At 42.7% G+C, this 15,107-nt stretch overlaps 1 protein-coding gene across 2 annotated transcripts in view; it reads right to left on the bottom strand.

The window, feature by feature from the left end:
• The window catches only part of klhl2 (kelch-like family member 2), a 95,769-nt gene extending 83,166 nt beyond the window's left edge, over window positions 1-12,603 (bottom strand). Inside the window, exon 1 of one of the 2 annotated variants that reach the window (XM_078213388.1) lies at window positions 12,288-12,603. Coding sequence is in view for 1 of the 2 variants with exons in the window: in XM_078213379.1 (XP_078069505.1) it covers window positions 12,288-12,358 (71 nt within the window). In the remaining variant the exon portion in view is untranslated. The remainder of the gene's footprint in view (window positions 1-12,287) is intronic. The other variant, XM_078213379.1, reaches the window with a different exon arrangement.
• Between the last annotated feature and the right edge of the window lie 2,504 nt (window positions 12,604-15,107).

Here is a 15,107-nt window from a genome sequence, read left to right as displayed (position 1 = left end):
ATTCCTGAATTTTAGATCTGTAATTTAGCTCAATATTGCACAGTAACAATCCAAACTCAAGATTTAAAAAGATGCAAATAGTATTTCATGGTGAAACACTCAGTCCTAAAGCAGCTGAAATTAAGACCATTGCTTAAAATTATCTTATTAGAATCCTCTCTTGCACATCAATAAATGGAATCCCCTCATCTTAGATGCGAGAGAATCTCTCATACACTGAAGATTAATTCAGTAACTCGAGGGAACAGTGAAGATAAAAAAATACACTGACCAGATCTGATAAAAGCCCCTGTGTGAATTATATAATTTCCTTTCTTTTGATTGCTGAACTCCTTTGCCTTAAATGCATCCCAGCCACTTAGTTCTTTGTACATAAAACACACCTTATACACTCTTCTATCTTTCATCTTCCTCTGAAAATAAGCACCTTTAACATAATAAAATGTGCCAAGACAATTCACAGGAGCATCTGACGAGGAGATACAGGAGGAGATTTAGGCAGCAGACCAAAACAATCACTTTTAAGGAGCATCCTAAAAGAGGGGAAAGAAGCGGAAATGTTTACGGAGGGAATTCCAGAGCTTAGTGTCTTGGTAAGGTCAATAATGGTGCAATTAAAATCAAGGACGTTCAAGATGCCAGGAATTGCTGTATACATAGAATCCTAGTGCAGAAGGAGGCCATTCGGCCCATCGAGTCTGCACCAACCACAATCCCACACAGGCCCTATCCCCATAACCCCATGTATTTACACTAGCTAGTCCCCCTGATACTAAGTGGCAATTTAGCATAGCCAATCCACCTAATCCGCACATCTTTGGACTGTGGGAAGAGACCCAGAGGTCAGCAAGCACAGTGGTGACGGGTGAATGGCACGTAATACAAGTTAGAACAGTGAGCAACATAGTTTTGAATGAGTTCAAGTTTATTGATGAAAGAAAGAGATCAGCCAGGACTATGTTGAATTAGTCAAGTCTGGAGATAACAAAACAAGCATTTGAGTTTCAGCAACAACCAAAAGACAGGGGCAGACCAGGCAATGCTATGAAGGTGGAAACAGGCAGTCTTTATGAAGACAGATGTGTGGCTGGAAGTTTATTTCAGGTCAAACTCAAGTAACTCACTTCCCGACTCCCATCTACCAGACACAAGTCAGGAGAGTGATTGAATAATGTCCAGTTGGTTGGAATAGTGCAGCTCCAACAATACTCAAGAAGCTTGACACCAAGAAGCCTATTTGAACAGCACCCCATTCACACTGTCTCCACCTGCACAGTGGCAGCAGTGTGTACCATCTATAAGATGCAATGCAGCAACCTGTCAAGGCTCCTTTCAACAACAGCTTCCAAACCCAAACCCTCCATCAACTAGAAGTACAAGGACAGCAGGTGTGTGGCAACACCACCACATACAATTCCCCTTCAAGCCACACACCAGCCTGATTTGGAAATACATCACTGTTCCTTCACCGTCATTGGGTCAAAATTCTTGAACTCCCTCCCAAACAGTAATGTGAGTGTATCTACACCAGATGGACTTTAGTGGTTCAAGAAGGCATTTCACCACCACCTTCTCCATAACAATTACGGAAGGGTAATAAATGCTGGCTTTGCCAGCAATGCTCACTCACATCCTATGAATGAATAAAAAAAGACACAAAAGCTGAAGAACAATCTGGTTTTGCTTCAGGCAGTTGCCATGGAGATGGATTCAGTCAGTGGCTGGGAAAAGGAATTTGTGGCAGGAAACAAAGATAATGGCTTCAACCTTCTTAATATTTAGTTAGAGGAGATTTCTGCTCATCTTGTACTATATGACAGAAAAGGAGTCTGGCAACCGACAGACAGTGGAGATGTGAAAAGATGAAAGAAATGGTTGTGATGGTTGTGTGGCAAAAGCATTTGATCAGCTTACACATGGAAACCGACACTATTTTCGCTCAATGTCACCGAGGGTATGGATGAGAAATAGAGGGAAACCAAAGATAAATCCTTGACACACTGGAGGAAACAGTGAGGGAGCACAAAGAGACACCTTCACTGATGATCCTCTGACTATGATTGGAAGACAAGTATGGAACCAACCATGAGGACAACAGCAGAGACAAGTTGGAGAATGGCTGCTGACAGGTTGAGAGGGGTGAGAAGGAATAGTTTACCTTTGTCACAGTCATATAGGATGTTATTTGTGACTTTGATAAGACTTGATAAAAATATTACGATGGGAACCTCAGCTATTTTATTCTGGGATATGTGGAACATTCTTAGCTCAAGTCCTACTTCAGCGTCCATCATCTCCTTCTTTGGTACATCGATGCTATTTCCTGCACTCCACAAAAATGGACAATTTCACCAACTTTGCTTCCAATTATTATCCCCACTCACTTTCACATGGTCCATCTCCAACTTTTCCCATCCTCGATTTCCCTATCTCCATTTCTGAAGGTAATGTAAAATGCCCACTGATTCCCACCATTGACTATACTTCTTCATACCATTTTCTGAAAGGACTCTATTCCATTTTCTCAGTTTCTCCTTCTCCATCACGTATGTTATGACAATGACACCCTTCTATAACTGTGCTTCAATACTTTGTTTATTAAACCCCTCAACGAGGGTTCTCTCTCCACCAGTTGGAAAGGCTTCCAGTTCCCTCACTTCAGCCGTATTTTAGCTCTTGCCAGTTTCCCACCCAAAGCCACAATAGGCTCCCTTGGAGCTGACCTTCCATAAACCTCCACATTCAACAGATCATCCTCTGCCATTCCCAACTCCAATCTACCATACATATCTTCCCTTCCCCCATTCTGAAGAAACCATTCCCACTGCAATGCAATGACCCACTCCCCGGTCAACCAAAACCCTCTTCTCCTTGCAATGGGTTCATTCTAATGCAAGCACAGGAAATAAAACACCGACCCTTTAACCTCCACCCTTCCAAGATCTTAAACATTCCTTCCAGATGAAACTGTGATTTACTTGTATTTTTTTCAATCTAGTATACTATATTCGCTGCTCACAAAGTGATCTCCTCGACTCTGGGAAGATCAAACGGACATTAGGCAACTGCTTTGTGGATCACCTCCATTCAGCCCACAAACATGATCCTGAATTTCCGGTCATCTGTCATTTTAATTCTCTGCCTCACAACCACGCTCACCTCTCTTATCTTGGCCTTCTGCATTGTTCCAATAAAGCTCAACATAAACTCAAACAACACCTCATTTACTCAATTGGACATTTACGAAACAGGGAATTCAACAATTTCAAGTCAGAGCCAGTTTAGTGAACAGTAGCTCTAGGTAATGATTATGCTATTTCCCCACCCTCTTTCAGCCAATAATTTGTTTCTTTAGTTGCCACCCCTCCCCCCAAATAACACCCTCTTGCCTTGCACAATCATCCCTTATTTAATTTAGTCTCTCCTGCCTACCACCCTTTCAACCCACTGCATCTATAGAGCATCATTAACATGAAACATTAACTCGGTTTCTCTCTCCACAGACGTGGCCAGTCCAGCTGGTACTTTCCAGCATTTTCTTTTTGTATTTTGGATTTCCAGCATCTGCAGTATACGGATTTTTTGGTTAAAAGATAACAACTCTATCTGTATCTGCTGCCAGAACTGTAGAGATCCATGGCAAAAAATAAGAGTTAAATTGCCGGGGAGACATCACAGGAGATATTTATTATTCATTTTAGTTATCCTTAAAAGTTATTTGAACATTTAATGTCAAAAATAGTATTATTTTGTGATCATTTATTGCATGTTAAATCTCTATGCACTTGCACTATTAAATCCTTTACCAAAGTCATAGAGGATATAGGAAATCACCGCATTGAAATTATCTGACCTGTGCAGATGCATGCTTGAAGCCCCTCATGCTCCTCTATATTTTGTAATTTTTCACGAAGCTGTGCCATCAAAAAAAGGTTTCTTTTAATTTAGTCAACTCTTTTTCAACAGGTCACCCTGAAGCTTTAAATAAGCTAAAATAAATTCATGATTCATCATCACAGTGGAGGTGGTGGAAAAGCACTCCCCTTCTCTCCCAGTATTCCAAAGTGATCATTCCCCCACCGCGACAACTTGGTTCACTCTTCAGTCACCCCAACACCTTCCCGGGCAAGTAGACGAGATGCGACATCGGCCATTTCACCTCCTCCCTTCCTATCAGCCAGAGCCCCCATCACTCTCTTCATGTGAAAATGATTTACTTGCTCTTCTTTAAATTTATTAGATTGTATCTGCTGCTCACAATGTGGTTTGTTCTGCACTGGGGGAACCAAACGCAGATCGGGCGGTCGCTTTGCTGAACTCCTCCACTCTGTCCTCAAGTTTGAACACGAGATTCCAGTTACTTGTTATTTTACTTTCCACTCCCACTCTGACCCCGGCATTCTACACTACAGCGAAGTTCAACAGAAGTTCCAGGAACATCACCTAACTTCCAGGCGGCCTGAAACAAAGGTATTTGACTCTATCTCTGCCGCATAATTTTGCGCCATTTTGACTCTGCTTTCATTGGGTGCAATACAACTCCAATATTGTGCAAAGCTACACCTCGAGTCTCCACTGGACCAATTAAATTGGCTGGACACTTAGCAAACTTAGTATTCAATTCTATCTGATGTTATGAGAAAGCAATTGATCCTGCTCACTCTTTCAAAACATTAAACACGAGTTGCCTAGGAGTGGAACACGTGTAGAGCATCTTAATTGCAAAACTCAATACAAGCTGGCAGTAAAATCTGGGTGGATCACTTGGCTGTGCATCATTTTGAGTTTAATATCAGTAGTGTACTAGCAGTCTATATAGATCCCCTTTTAGTGTGAAAACATTAATATATTATACATGCACCAATCTGCTAGACAGAGAAACACCCCTGCAGCTAAACCCCATCTTCAAAGCTCACATCAGTTCATTAAGCTTTAAAATTTCATTGCTAAGAATTCTCTGAGGACAATTATTGGGCTTTTTTTCTGAAAGGAAGTAGGTTAAAATACATTTTCAATCACATTTAGCATCTAACATAAATAATGTTTTTAAAATTTTGAATGAGGATGTATCTTTGCCATTAAAAAAAGATGAATTAGTGGTATTTCCCTCTATTCTCAATGGATTGTTCCACTGATGTCATAGTTTAATCTTATCTATGTGTTGATATTTTTCACTCTCATTAACACTCACTGGGAAAAGTGATGTATGTATAAAAGTGCATGTCTTTTTTAATGTGTATTTCTCAAAATTTTAAAATATGTATCATATTAGTGTTTTACTATAATCATTCTTCTTTCAATTGTCATAGCCTCCCAGCACTCCTCTCATAATCTTTGCTTGAAATTAAATGTTTTGATTTAAATGCACCGGCATGACAAGTTGGTAGTATTTGGGCATCGAATTCAGAACAGTGTAGCCTCAAACCCACTCCATAATCGCACACATTGTCAGGCGAGTCTCATACACGATTGTCCATTATCCTTTGCAGCGGATCATAAACCAAGACTTTTATGTGGCAGGACAAGAATACAAGGGATTGGAATTCATGATTCAGCTATACAAAGCTCTGGTTAGACAACACCTGGAATTCTGTGGACAGAGAACAGGGCTCACGTTTTGAGTCTGGATGACTCTTTGCCAGAGCTGAAGACAACTGGAAATGGGATGAGATTTATACTGGCGCGGTTGCTTGCAGTTATGGAGCTGTGGGGGCTGGATAAACGGCCAGCGACAGATAGAAGCAAGGGAGAGATTGACAAAGATGTCATGGACAAATGAACAAAAGGAACGTAAATGGTGGTGATCATGGCTACCCTGTCAGCATTCCGCAGGGACCGTGTCCTCTAGGATACACTGGTCTATTCCTCCATCACCCCCTTCCCACAGGACCTTCCTAAGTAATTGCAGAAGGTATAACATCTGCCCCTTTACCTCCTCACCATCCAAGGGCTAAACACTCTTTTCAGGTGAAGCAACGCTTCACATGCACCCCCTTTAATCTGGTCCATTGCATTCACTGCTCCCAATGTGGGCTACTCTATATTGGAGACTAAACGCAGACTGGGTGACCGCATTGCAAAACACTTTTGGTCCATCCGTAAGCATGACCCAGGCCTTCCTTTCGTTTGCCATTTCAACACATCACTCTGCTCTCATATCCACATGTCCATCCTTGGCCTGTTGCAATGTTCCAGTCAAGCCCAACGCAAACTGGAGGATCAACATCTCATCTTCCGATTAGGCACTTAACAGCTTTCCGGACTTAACACTGAGTTCAACAAATTCAGCCTGTGAACTCCCTCCTCCACCTTCACCCCATTTCCATAATTTTCTTTTCATTTCTTCCACTGATCAATCAAGGACAGCATAATCAAGGACCCCAAGCACCCCGGACATGGTCTCTTCCACCTCCTTCCATCAGGAAAAAGATACAAAAGTCTGAGATCATGTACCAACCAACTCAAGAACAGCTTCTTCACTGTTGCCATCGGACTTTTGAATGAACCTACCATATATTAAGATGAGCTTTCTCTACTCCCTAGTTATGACTGTAACACTACATTCTGCACCCTCTCCTTTCCTTCTCCCCTATGAACGGTATGCTTTGTCTGTATAATGCACAAAAAAACAATACTTTTCACTGTATACCAATACATGTGACAATAATAAATCAAATCTGATTCATTTTTCCATTCCCCTTTTTCTTTAATCCCACTTTCCATCATTTGTCCCTTACCACTGTCTCCCCTCCCCCACTCCACCAAGGCCATCTGTTATTTGTTTCAGGTTATTCTTTGACATACTGCTTACCTACGTTCTGCCATTAACACATTCTGATCTCTTAATGTGCCACTATCAGCATCCTTCTTAGCCATGATCACCAACATTTACATTCTTTTTGTCCATGACATTTTGTCAATCTCTTCCCTGCCTCCACCTATCACTGGCCCTCTATCTAGTTCCTACTGCTCCAACCCCCACCCCCTCTCAGCTGCAAATATTTCACCCTACTTGCAGTTGTCTTCAGTTCTGACCAAGAGTCATCCATACTCAACATGTTAACTCTGCTCTCTCTCCACAGGTGCTGTCAGACCTGCTGAGATTTTCCAGCATTTTCTGTTTTTGCTTCAAATTCCAGCATCCACAGTAATTTGCTTTTAACCTGGAATACTGTGAGCAGTTCTGGGTATCAAGTCTCAGGAAGGATATTCTAGGATATCATAATATAGCCTTGAAGGGATTGCATCATAGATTTACCAAATGATATCTGAACTCCTGTGGTTAAATTAAGAGGGCTTACACAACCAGGGTTGTATTCCTTGGAATTTGGAAGGTTAAGGGATGATTTTATTGAAGTTGTCAAGAAATTAAGAGAAACAGGCTGGGAGAAAAACTCTTTTTTGCTGGTTTAAAGAACCCTATTGTTTCTTGTCCTGTTCGACTGGCACAGATGTCCTGTTGAGAATAATGCATTGGATCAGGCATGCAATGACTGCAAAAGTCCATGAAAGGTCAAGTGGGCAACTGCCAGCATAGCGAAAGGTGCACACTATTTCTTCAACATAGCTCCGGTTTTTGTGGTCAATCGTTCAAAGCACACTTAGATCACTTGGTCTTCTGGCTAACATTCCTCCATCAAGCACAAACAAAATGGTTAATCATTAATCTCATTATTCTCGGTGGGTTCTTACCATGTACAAATTGGCTGCTGTATTTGCTTAAAAAGCAATATTAGGTGTGCCTGATTATGTGTAAACCATTATAAGCTAAGATACTTGATGTCTGTAGTCTCATTATTTTACAAACTGCTTTATACAGATTTTTCTCTATTGCATATAGAAAAGCTCTTCGGTTAACTGTCATTCCTTGCTCATGTGTAATTTGCATGTGGTTTGTACTATATACTCTTGGGTGGGCAGTTTGAGAAATGACTGTGGGAGTTGTATGTGAGGGTGTATATGCATTTTCAAACTAAATAGGTCTCTGAACAACTTCTAAAATGGCTGTTGTGACACAGAATTTTGACTCACTTCATAGGAGTTTTTTTCAATGCCTACTGTACTTTTACTGTGAGACAAGGGAATTAACTGTTAAATGCACCGTAGAAAATTAGGTGCAAAATTTTGGTTTCCATACAGTTCACCAACAGCTTTATTAACAATGCAGGTGCTAATGAGCTGCGAGAATGGAACATACTGAATCTTGCAAAACAAAAGCAAAATAATGATTATGCAAATCTGAAATACAGTAGGAACATGAAATGCTGGAAATACTCAGCAGGTCAGGGATCGGAGAGAGAAACAGAGCTAACCTTTCTTCAGGACTGGGAGCGCATAGGAATGTAACGGTTTTTAAACAAGGCAGGGAAAGGCATAGGTGGGTAGAGGGGAAAGAACAAAACAGGCTTCAAGGCAGGACTGATTAAATGACAAGAGTTATGACCCAAAATTTTTCAACTCAATGTTGACTTAGAAAGATTGTACTGTACTTCGGCGAAAGGTGAGGTGCTTTTCTTTAAGCTTACATTAGAACAGTGTAGGAGGACAGAACCGGAGTGGAGAATCTAACTGACAGGTGACTGGAAGCTAGCAGTCCTACTTGTGGACTGAACTGAGTTGCTTGGCAAAGCAATTATCCAAACCAGGTTTCATCCTCCTCTCCCACATCGCGGCAACCACATTGCAAGCAGGTGGAAGGTGTGTGGGTCCTTCAACGGTGAGGAGGGAGGAAGTATAATTGTAGGTACTGCATCATCAGCACTTGTATGAGAAGGAGACAGGGTGTTAGGGGGACTTTGGTGTCACAGAGGGAACAATCCCTACGGAATGTCCAAAGATGTACGGATTAGGTTGATTGACCATGCTAAATTGACCCTTGGTGTCAGGGGGACTAGCAGGGTAAATGTGTGGGGTTACGGGAACAGGGGCTGGTTGGGATTGTGGTTGGTACAGACTCGATGGGCTGAATGGCCTCCTTTTGTACTGTAGAGATTCTATGTTGAAAGGAAAGGGTGGGGTAAAGATGTCTTGGTGGTGGCATCAGGGTGACCAACCCTCAAATATTTAAAAGTTTGAATTACGGGACAAACAGCATCCTGGCACCATGCAGCCCAGAATAGTGGGCTTAGATACGGGAAAATCCTGTAAAATAAGAAATGACTATTGACCCTGGGTGGCATGATATTACAAAGGATGATCTGTTGAATGTAGAGATAAATGAGGTGCAAAGTGAGGGCTGGAGGAATGCTACAAGGGTATTGGAGGGAGAGAATGGGGTGAAAGCAGAAGTCCGAAAAGCAGGACATATCAGATGCACTGGTATGGAAAGTTGCATCAGCAGAACTGGTGCAATGGAAACAGAGAAAATGGAACAGAGGTCGTGTAGGAAGCAGGGTGTGAGGAAGTGCAGACATGGCAGCTATAAGAGTCAGTGAACTTATCGGAATATTCAGCAATTACCTAAATTTCTGCACATAGGCTGAGAAGTGAAGGAAGAAAGTGATGGGAAAGTGTCAAAGATGAACAAGACAAAAGGTGAGAGAAGGGTGGAAACTGGAGACAAAGTTGACGAAATTTTCTAGATCTGGACGAGGGCAGTCATCAGTGTACCATGAAAGGAGCATTGGTCCTGAGTAAGACTGGAACAAAGAACTTTCCATAAATCCCACAAAAAATAAACAAATCTCAGATCTATACATGTTCCCACGGCAATACCTTCTTCATGGGAGAAATTAAACAACTTCTCAGTGTGATAAAAATTTGGCCAGGTGGTGGTGGATGAGAATCGGTAAGGCCTTTCTATTCAAGGTAGATCTAGAGAGCTCTCAGACAGCCTCGATGAGGGATGTTGATGTAGAGTTACTGGATGTCCATCGTGAAGAGCAGACAGTTAAAACCAGGCAAGTGGAAACTGCTAAAGTGGCGAGGGACATCAGAAGGGTCATGGATGAAGATGGGAAGTGATTAACAAGGGGAGGGAAAAAATGTCAAGATGGGAAGAAATCAATTCTGGGGGATCAGAACAAGCCGAAAGAACGGGCCTCTACATGGATTCTGGGAAGGAGATAAAAGTGGGCTGTTTGGGATTGGGGTCGAGTGAGATTGTAGGCTGTGGAGGGAAGATCTCCAGAAGAGACGGAGTCAGTAACAGCCTCAAAAATAATGGTTTCATGTTCAGTGGGGGTTTCATGGTCCAATGGGAGCAGCATTTCTCATCTTTTAATTAAGCACTCTTGGGTGTTCAATTTTGGATCATAACCGCAGCCCCAATATTTTTGGGCTGCAGCAATTGGTAATAACGAGGCTGCTATTCCCTCTTGCACCTCCGTTAAACCCATCTTCAGTTTGTGCATTACCAACTCTTTCCTTGTACTATCATCCCCCTTGTCATACAATTCTTCTGCCTATCACATACTTTCCTGTGTGTTCTTTACTCCCCCATTTTCCCTGTCTTGTTTAAAAGCTGCTACATCTCCAAGAATGCTGCCACACTTGCTGAGAATTTCCAGCATTTTGAGTTAAATTGGGTGGGTGGTGGTGGTGGTGGGGAGAGAAAGATAGTCATTTGATAAGTCAACCCTTTTTGTAAAAAACAGATGGGGAGAAATATGAAATTGACTTAGTAAGTGTAAATTACAACTGATAAAAATCAATAACGTCCTCTATATGCCACTGCCCCAGAAAAACCGAAATATAACCCAAGACCCTCCAAACAAGCTTTGCGGAATTGCTTCAAATCTCAATGCAACAGATCTCTATTAGCTTATTTCATGCAGCGACCTTCAAAAAGTTTATATATTCAGAATTATATTTACAGCTCGCCTCCAATTTACTCCTTACATCCTGAGATGACGCCTTTTCAAAGGAATTACGTGGGCCAGATCTATGAGTGTTGGCAGACAATTGTAACAAAGGGGTATGTGTGGGACGAGATGTCATCATCCAACATCTCCACGTGCAGCCAGGATCAATGGGCAGAAATGAACAAGAACCCATGCAATTTTGCCTCTGCCTAATCGAAGGTTGCTGAAATGACCGATAGCATCACAGCCAAATCACTAAGGCAAAGATCAGTTGACTCAATTTAGAAGTTAAACCAGTATCCCTGGAGTCAGCCACAGCAACATTGCATTTTACATTTGACAGGGAGAAAAATCAGGCTACAAAATAAATCAAGTGCAAATGCAATGATCTTCAACAAAGAGGCATGAAAGGGAAATACAGACAGCATCTTTTTGAAAAAAAATGTGATGCAGAGATTTATTAAGACATTATAAAATGCAGTATAAGGAACCACAATTAAGATAGTATGCCAATTATACTGATATTCTTGTCTGTTCATAATTCATCACATCAATTGCTACACCCTAGAATTGTATTGCTCTAAACATCCTCACTAGACATAACTAAGTTCAGAAGAGCAAAAGTCATTATACAGGTGCTCCTTTCCCCCACGGTTCAAGCCAATAGCACAAATAAACCAAATATCCAACACTGTGAACACACTAAATTTCAGTAAAGCAAGATGCAGCCACATTTAAATTTAACATACTCAAGGCTAAAATTCTAGTCAAAATACATAATCATGCCATTTATTCAATAGTTAAAAAAATGATACTCTGATCTTCTCCAAAAAGGTATGTCACGCATTTTTCAAAGTTAGATTTTTATTGTATTCATGAAACAGATTTTGCAGGTGCCCCCCGCGAAACAGAACTAGCTCAACACGATCTTCTACGTTTGACTGAGATTTTAACCCGAACTCGAGCATATCTCCTCTTAACAAACACAATGCAACTACTGTATATATGCAACAGAATATTCACTATAGCAACAGCTGCCGCACATTCATGGATAAGTCCTCCAGCCTCTCCTTCTCCCCCTCACCAAAAAGCATTTCCAGTGGACTTGTGACCCAATATTCACCTCTCTCTGCCCCATGGCATACAATTTAAAATTACAGCATTTCTGAAACAATTGTATTGCCGTGGTGTTTTAAAATCTCGAGCTTGTGCTTCCACCCCAAGACCCTACTCTTTACATTTAGCAGTCTCTTCCATAGCCCACTCCACTCGCGGGTTTCCCCTGGCTGGAGAACTCCCCTATCCCTCTTTAGTGAGCAAGGGAAGACTCTCACCATGAGCAGAGGCCACCACCCCTAGGCCGGGGTGTTTCCACCCCCCCCCCCTTTAGCCGGAGTTCCCCATCCACCCCGCCCTGTGCACTCTGAGTGAGTTGAGTTGTCTTGTCTTGTCCCTCCCTGGCCGTGATTGGAGTCACACACTCACATCTGCTGTATCTCCATTGTCTCCTCCGCCTGTTGCCGACTGCGCAGAGCGAGCTCGGCGCGCTGCACCATTCCACTCAGCAACGCGTGCGACTCTCCCCCATTCTAGCGCCCTGCCAGTCCCCGCACGCGCTCCATTGTCTGCCCGGGCGGTCACTGGGGCAACGCCCGCCGCCGCCGCCTCCTCCTCCTCCTGCTGCTGCTGCTACAGCACCAGCTTCCTGCTCTGCCTGCCTGTGTCTCTGAGCCTCTCCACAGCTCAGGGAGAGGGGACAGGGGCATAAGAGAGGCGGTGCTTCCTACAAACCATCTCCTCCAACACCCCACAATGCTCCGCGCCTTCAGCTCTCTCTCTGTCTCTGCTCCGACTCCCCCTTCACCCGAAAAGATGTAGTTGCCCCCTTCCCCATTTCAACTTTCATCCCGCTCCTCCTATCAAAACTGATATCTACCTGGTAATAGTATACTAGGCGCTCCCTCTGGGTTGGAGGTTTTGAGGGAAGCAGCCCTAACATGGGAATTATTCAGGAAAGTACTGTGCAACAGTTGAATCAAATCCCTGCCTCCCTTGGTGAGCTGCACCTGCTATTTAAAACCATACGTCTCAGAACATTCCTGCAAGCTTTCTAAACTGAAGTACATGACTCTACAAGATGAAAAAGCAAATAATCAACGCTGATTGCATATATCAAGTGAAAGCAGAACGGCTCGTCACTGTGTTCAATTCGTGCAACTTAAGGCTTCACACAAAGTGCTCTGTTCCAGTCACTTGGTTGTTCATGCTGTTGCTGTTGGCACTGTTTCCATAGCAACAATTTTATTGCTTCTGTTGACAGCAGCAACAACTTGTACTTATATAGTGCCCATAGCATAGAAATGGCATCATTAGATATTTCATAGAATTCCTATAGTGCAGAATTTGATTTGATTTAGTATTGTCACATGTATTGGTATTCAGTGAACAGTATTGTTTCTTGTGCACTATGCAGACAAAGCATACCATTCATTGAATACATAGATGAGAGGGAAAGGAGAGGGTGCAGAATGTCGTGTTCCAGTCAGGCTAGGGTATAGAGAAATATCAACTTAATATAAGGCAATATAAGGATCACATACCAGCTGACTCAAGAACAGCTTCTTCTTAAGATGGCAGCAGGGAAGAAGCTGTTCTTGAGTCGGTTGGGATGTGATCTTAGACTTTTATATTTTTTTCCCAAAGGAAGACGGTGGAAGAGAGTATGTCCGGGGTGCATGGGGTCTTTGACTATGCTGGCTGCTTTTCTGAGGCAGTGGGAAGTGTAGACGGAGTCAATGGACGGGAGGCTGGTTCACAATCCTTTGTAGTTTTTTGCAGTCTTGGTCAGAGCAGGAGCCATTCCAAGCTGCGATACATCCAAAAGGATGCTTTCTATGGTGCATCTGTAAAAATTGGTGAATGTCCTAGCCGACATGCTGAATTTCCTTAGCTTCCTGAGAAAGTAGAGGTGTTGATGTGCTTTCTTAACTAAGAGATGGCCATTAACTAGAAGGAGACCATTCGGCCCATCGAGTCTGCACCAACTCAGCATATCCACCCCTAGGTCCACCTTCAACCCCTCTCTCCCATCCCCATAAACCTGTGCATTTACCATGGCTAATCCACCTAACTTACACATATTTGGACACTAAGGGGCAATTTAGCATGATCAATCTACCTAACCTGCACATCTTTGAACTGTGGGAGGAAATCAGAGCACCCGGAGGAAACCCCGCAGACACAGGAGCATCGTCAAACAAAATTTGACATAGCCACATAAAAAGGTATTATGACAGTCAACCAAAAACCTGGTCAAAGACAGGTTTTAAAGAGGAACTTGAAAGAGGAGAGGTAAAGTGGAAATCCAGAGCATAGGACCTAGGTAGCTGAAGGCATTGCCACCAATGGTGAGACAATTGGGAATGCACAAGAGCCAGAATTGGAAGAATGCAGGAATCTTGAGGGATCCTGGGGCTACAGTGGATTTCAAAGATAGAGTGGAGTGAGGCTATGAATCAAAATTTTTAAATCAAGGCATCACTGGACTGAAAATCAATATAGGTCAACAAGCACAGGAGTGATAGGAAAATGGGATCACGTCTGAGTTATTGTAGGGCAACAGTGCAGTTTAAAGTTGTCCATTGCCGTAACATAAGACCATAAGAAACAGGAACATAAGAACATAAGAAATAGGAGCAGGAGTAGGCCATCTAACCCCTCGAGCCTGCCCCGCCATTCAATAAGATCATGGTTGATCTGAAGTGGATCAGTTCCACTTACCCGCCTGATCCCTATAACCCCTAATTCCCTTACCGATCAGGAATCCATCTATCCGTGATTTAAACATATTCAACGAGGTAGCCTCCACCACTTCAGTGGGCAGAGAATTCCAGAGATTCACCACCCTCTGAGAGAAGAAGTTCCTCCTCAACTCTGTCCTAAACTGACCCCCCTTTATTTTGAGGCTGTGCCCTCTAGTCTAGCTTCCTTTCTAAGTGGAAAGAATCTCTCCACCTCTACCCTATCTAGCCCCTTCATTATCTTATAGGTCTCTATAAGATCCCCCCTCAGCCTTCTAAATTCCAACGAATACAACCCAATCTGCTCAGTCTCTCCTCATAATCAACACCCCTCATCTCTGGTATCAACCTGGTGAACCTTCTCTGCACTCCCTCCAAGGCCAATATATCCTTCCGCAAATAAGGGAACCAATACTGCACACAGTATTCCAGCTGCGGCCTCACCAATGCCCTGTACAGATGCAGCAAGACATCTCTGCTTTTATATTCTATCCCCCTTGCGATA

This window comes from Mustelus asterias, chromosome 1 (assembly GCF_964213995.1).
Source record: "Mustelus asterias chromosome 1, sMusAst1.hap1.1, whole genome shotgun sequence".
Taxonomy (NCBI): domain Eukaryota; kingdom Metazoa; phylum Chordata; class Chondrichthyes; order Carcharhiniformes; family Triakidae; genus Mustelus; species Mustelus asterias.
Note: the sequence above shows the minus strand (reverse complement) of the source record. Positions and strands in the feature narration are given on the sequence as shown.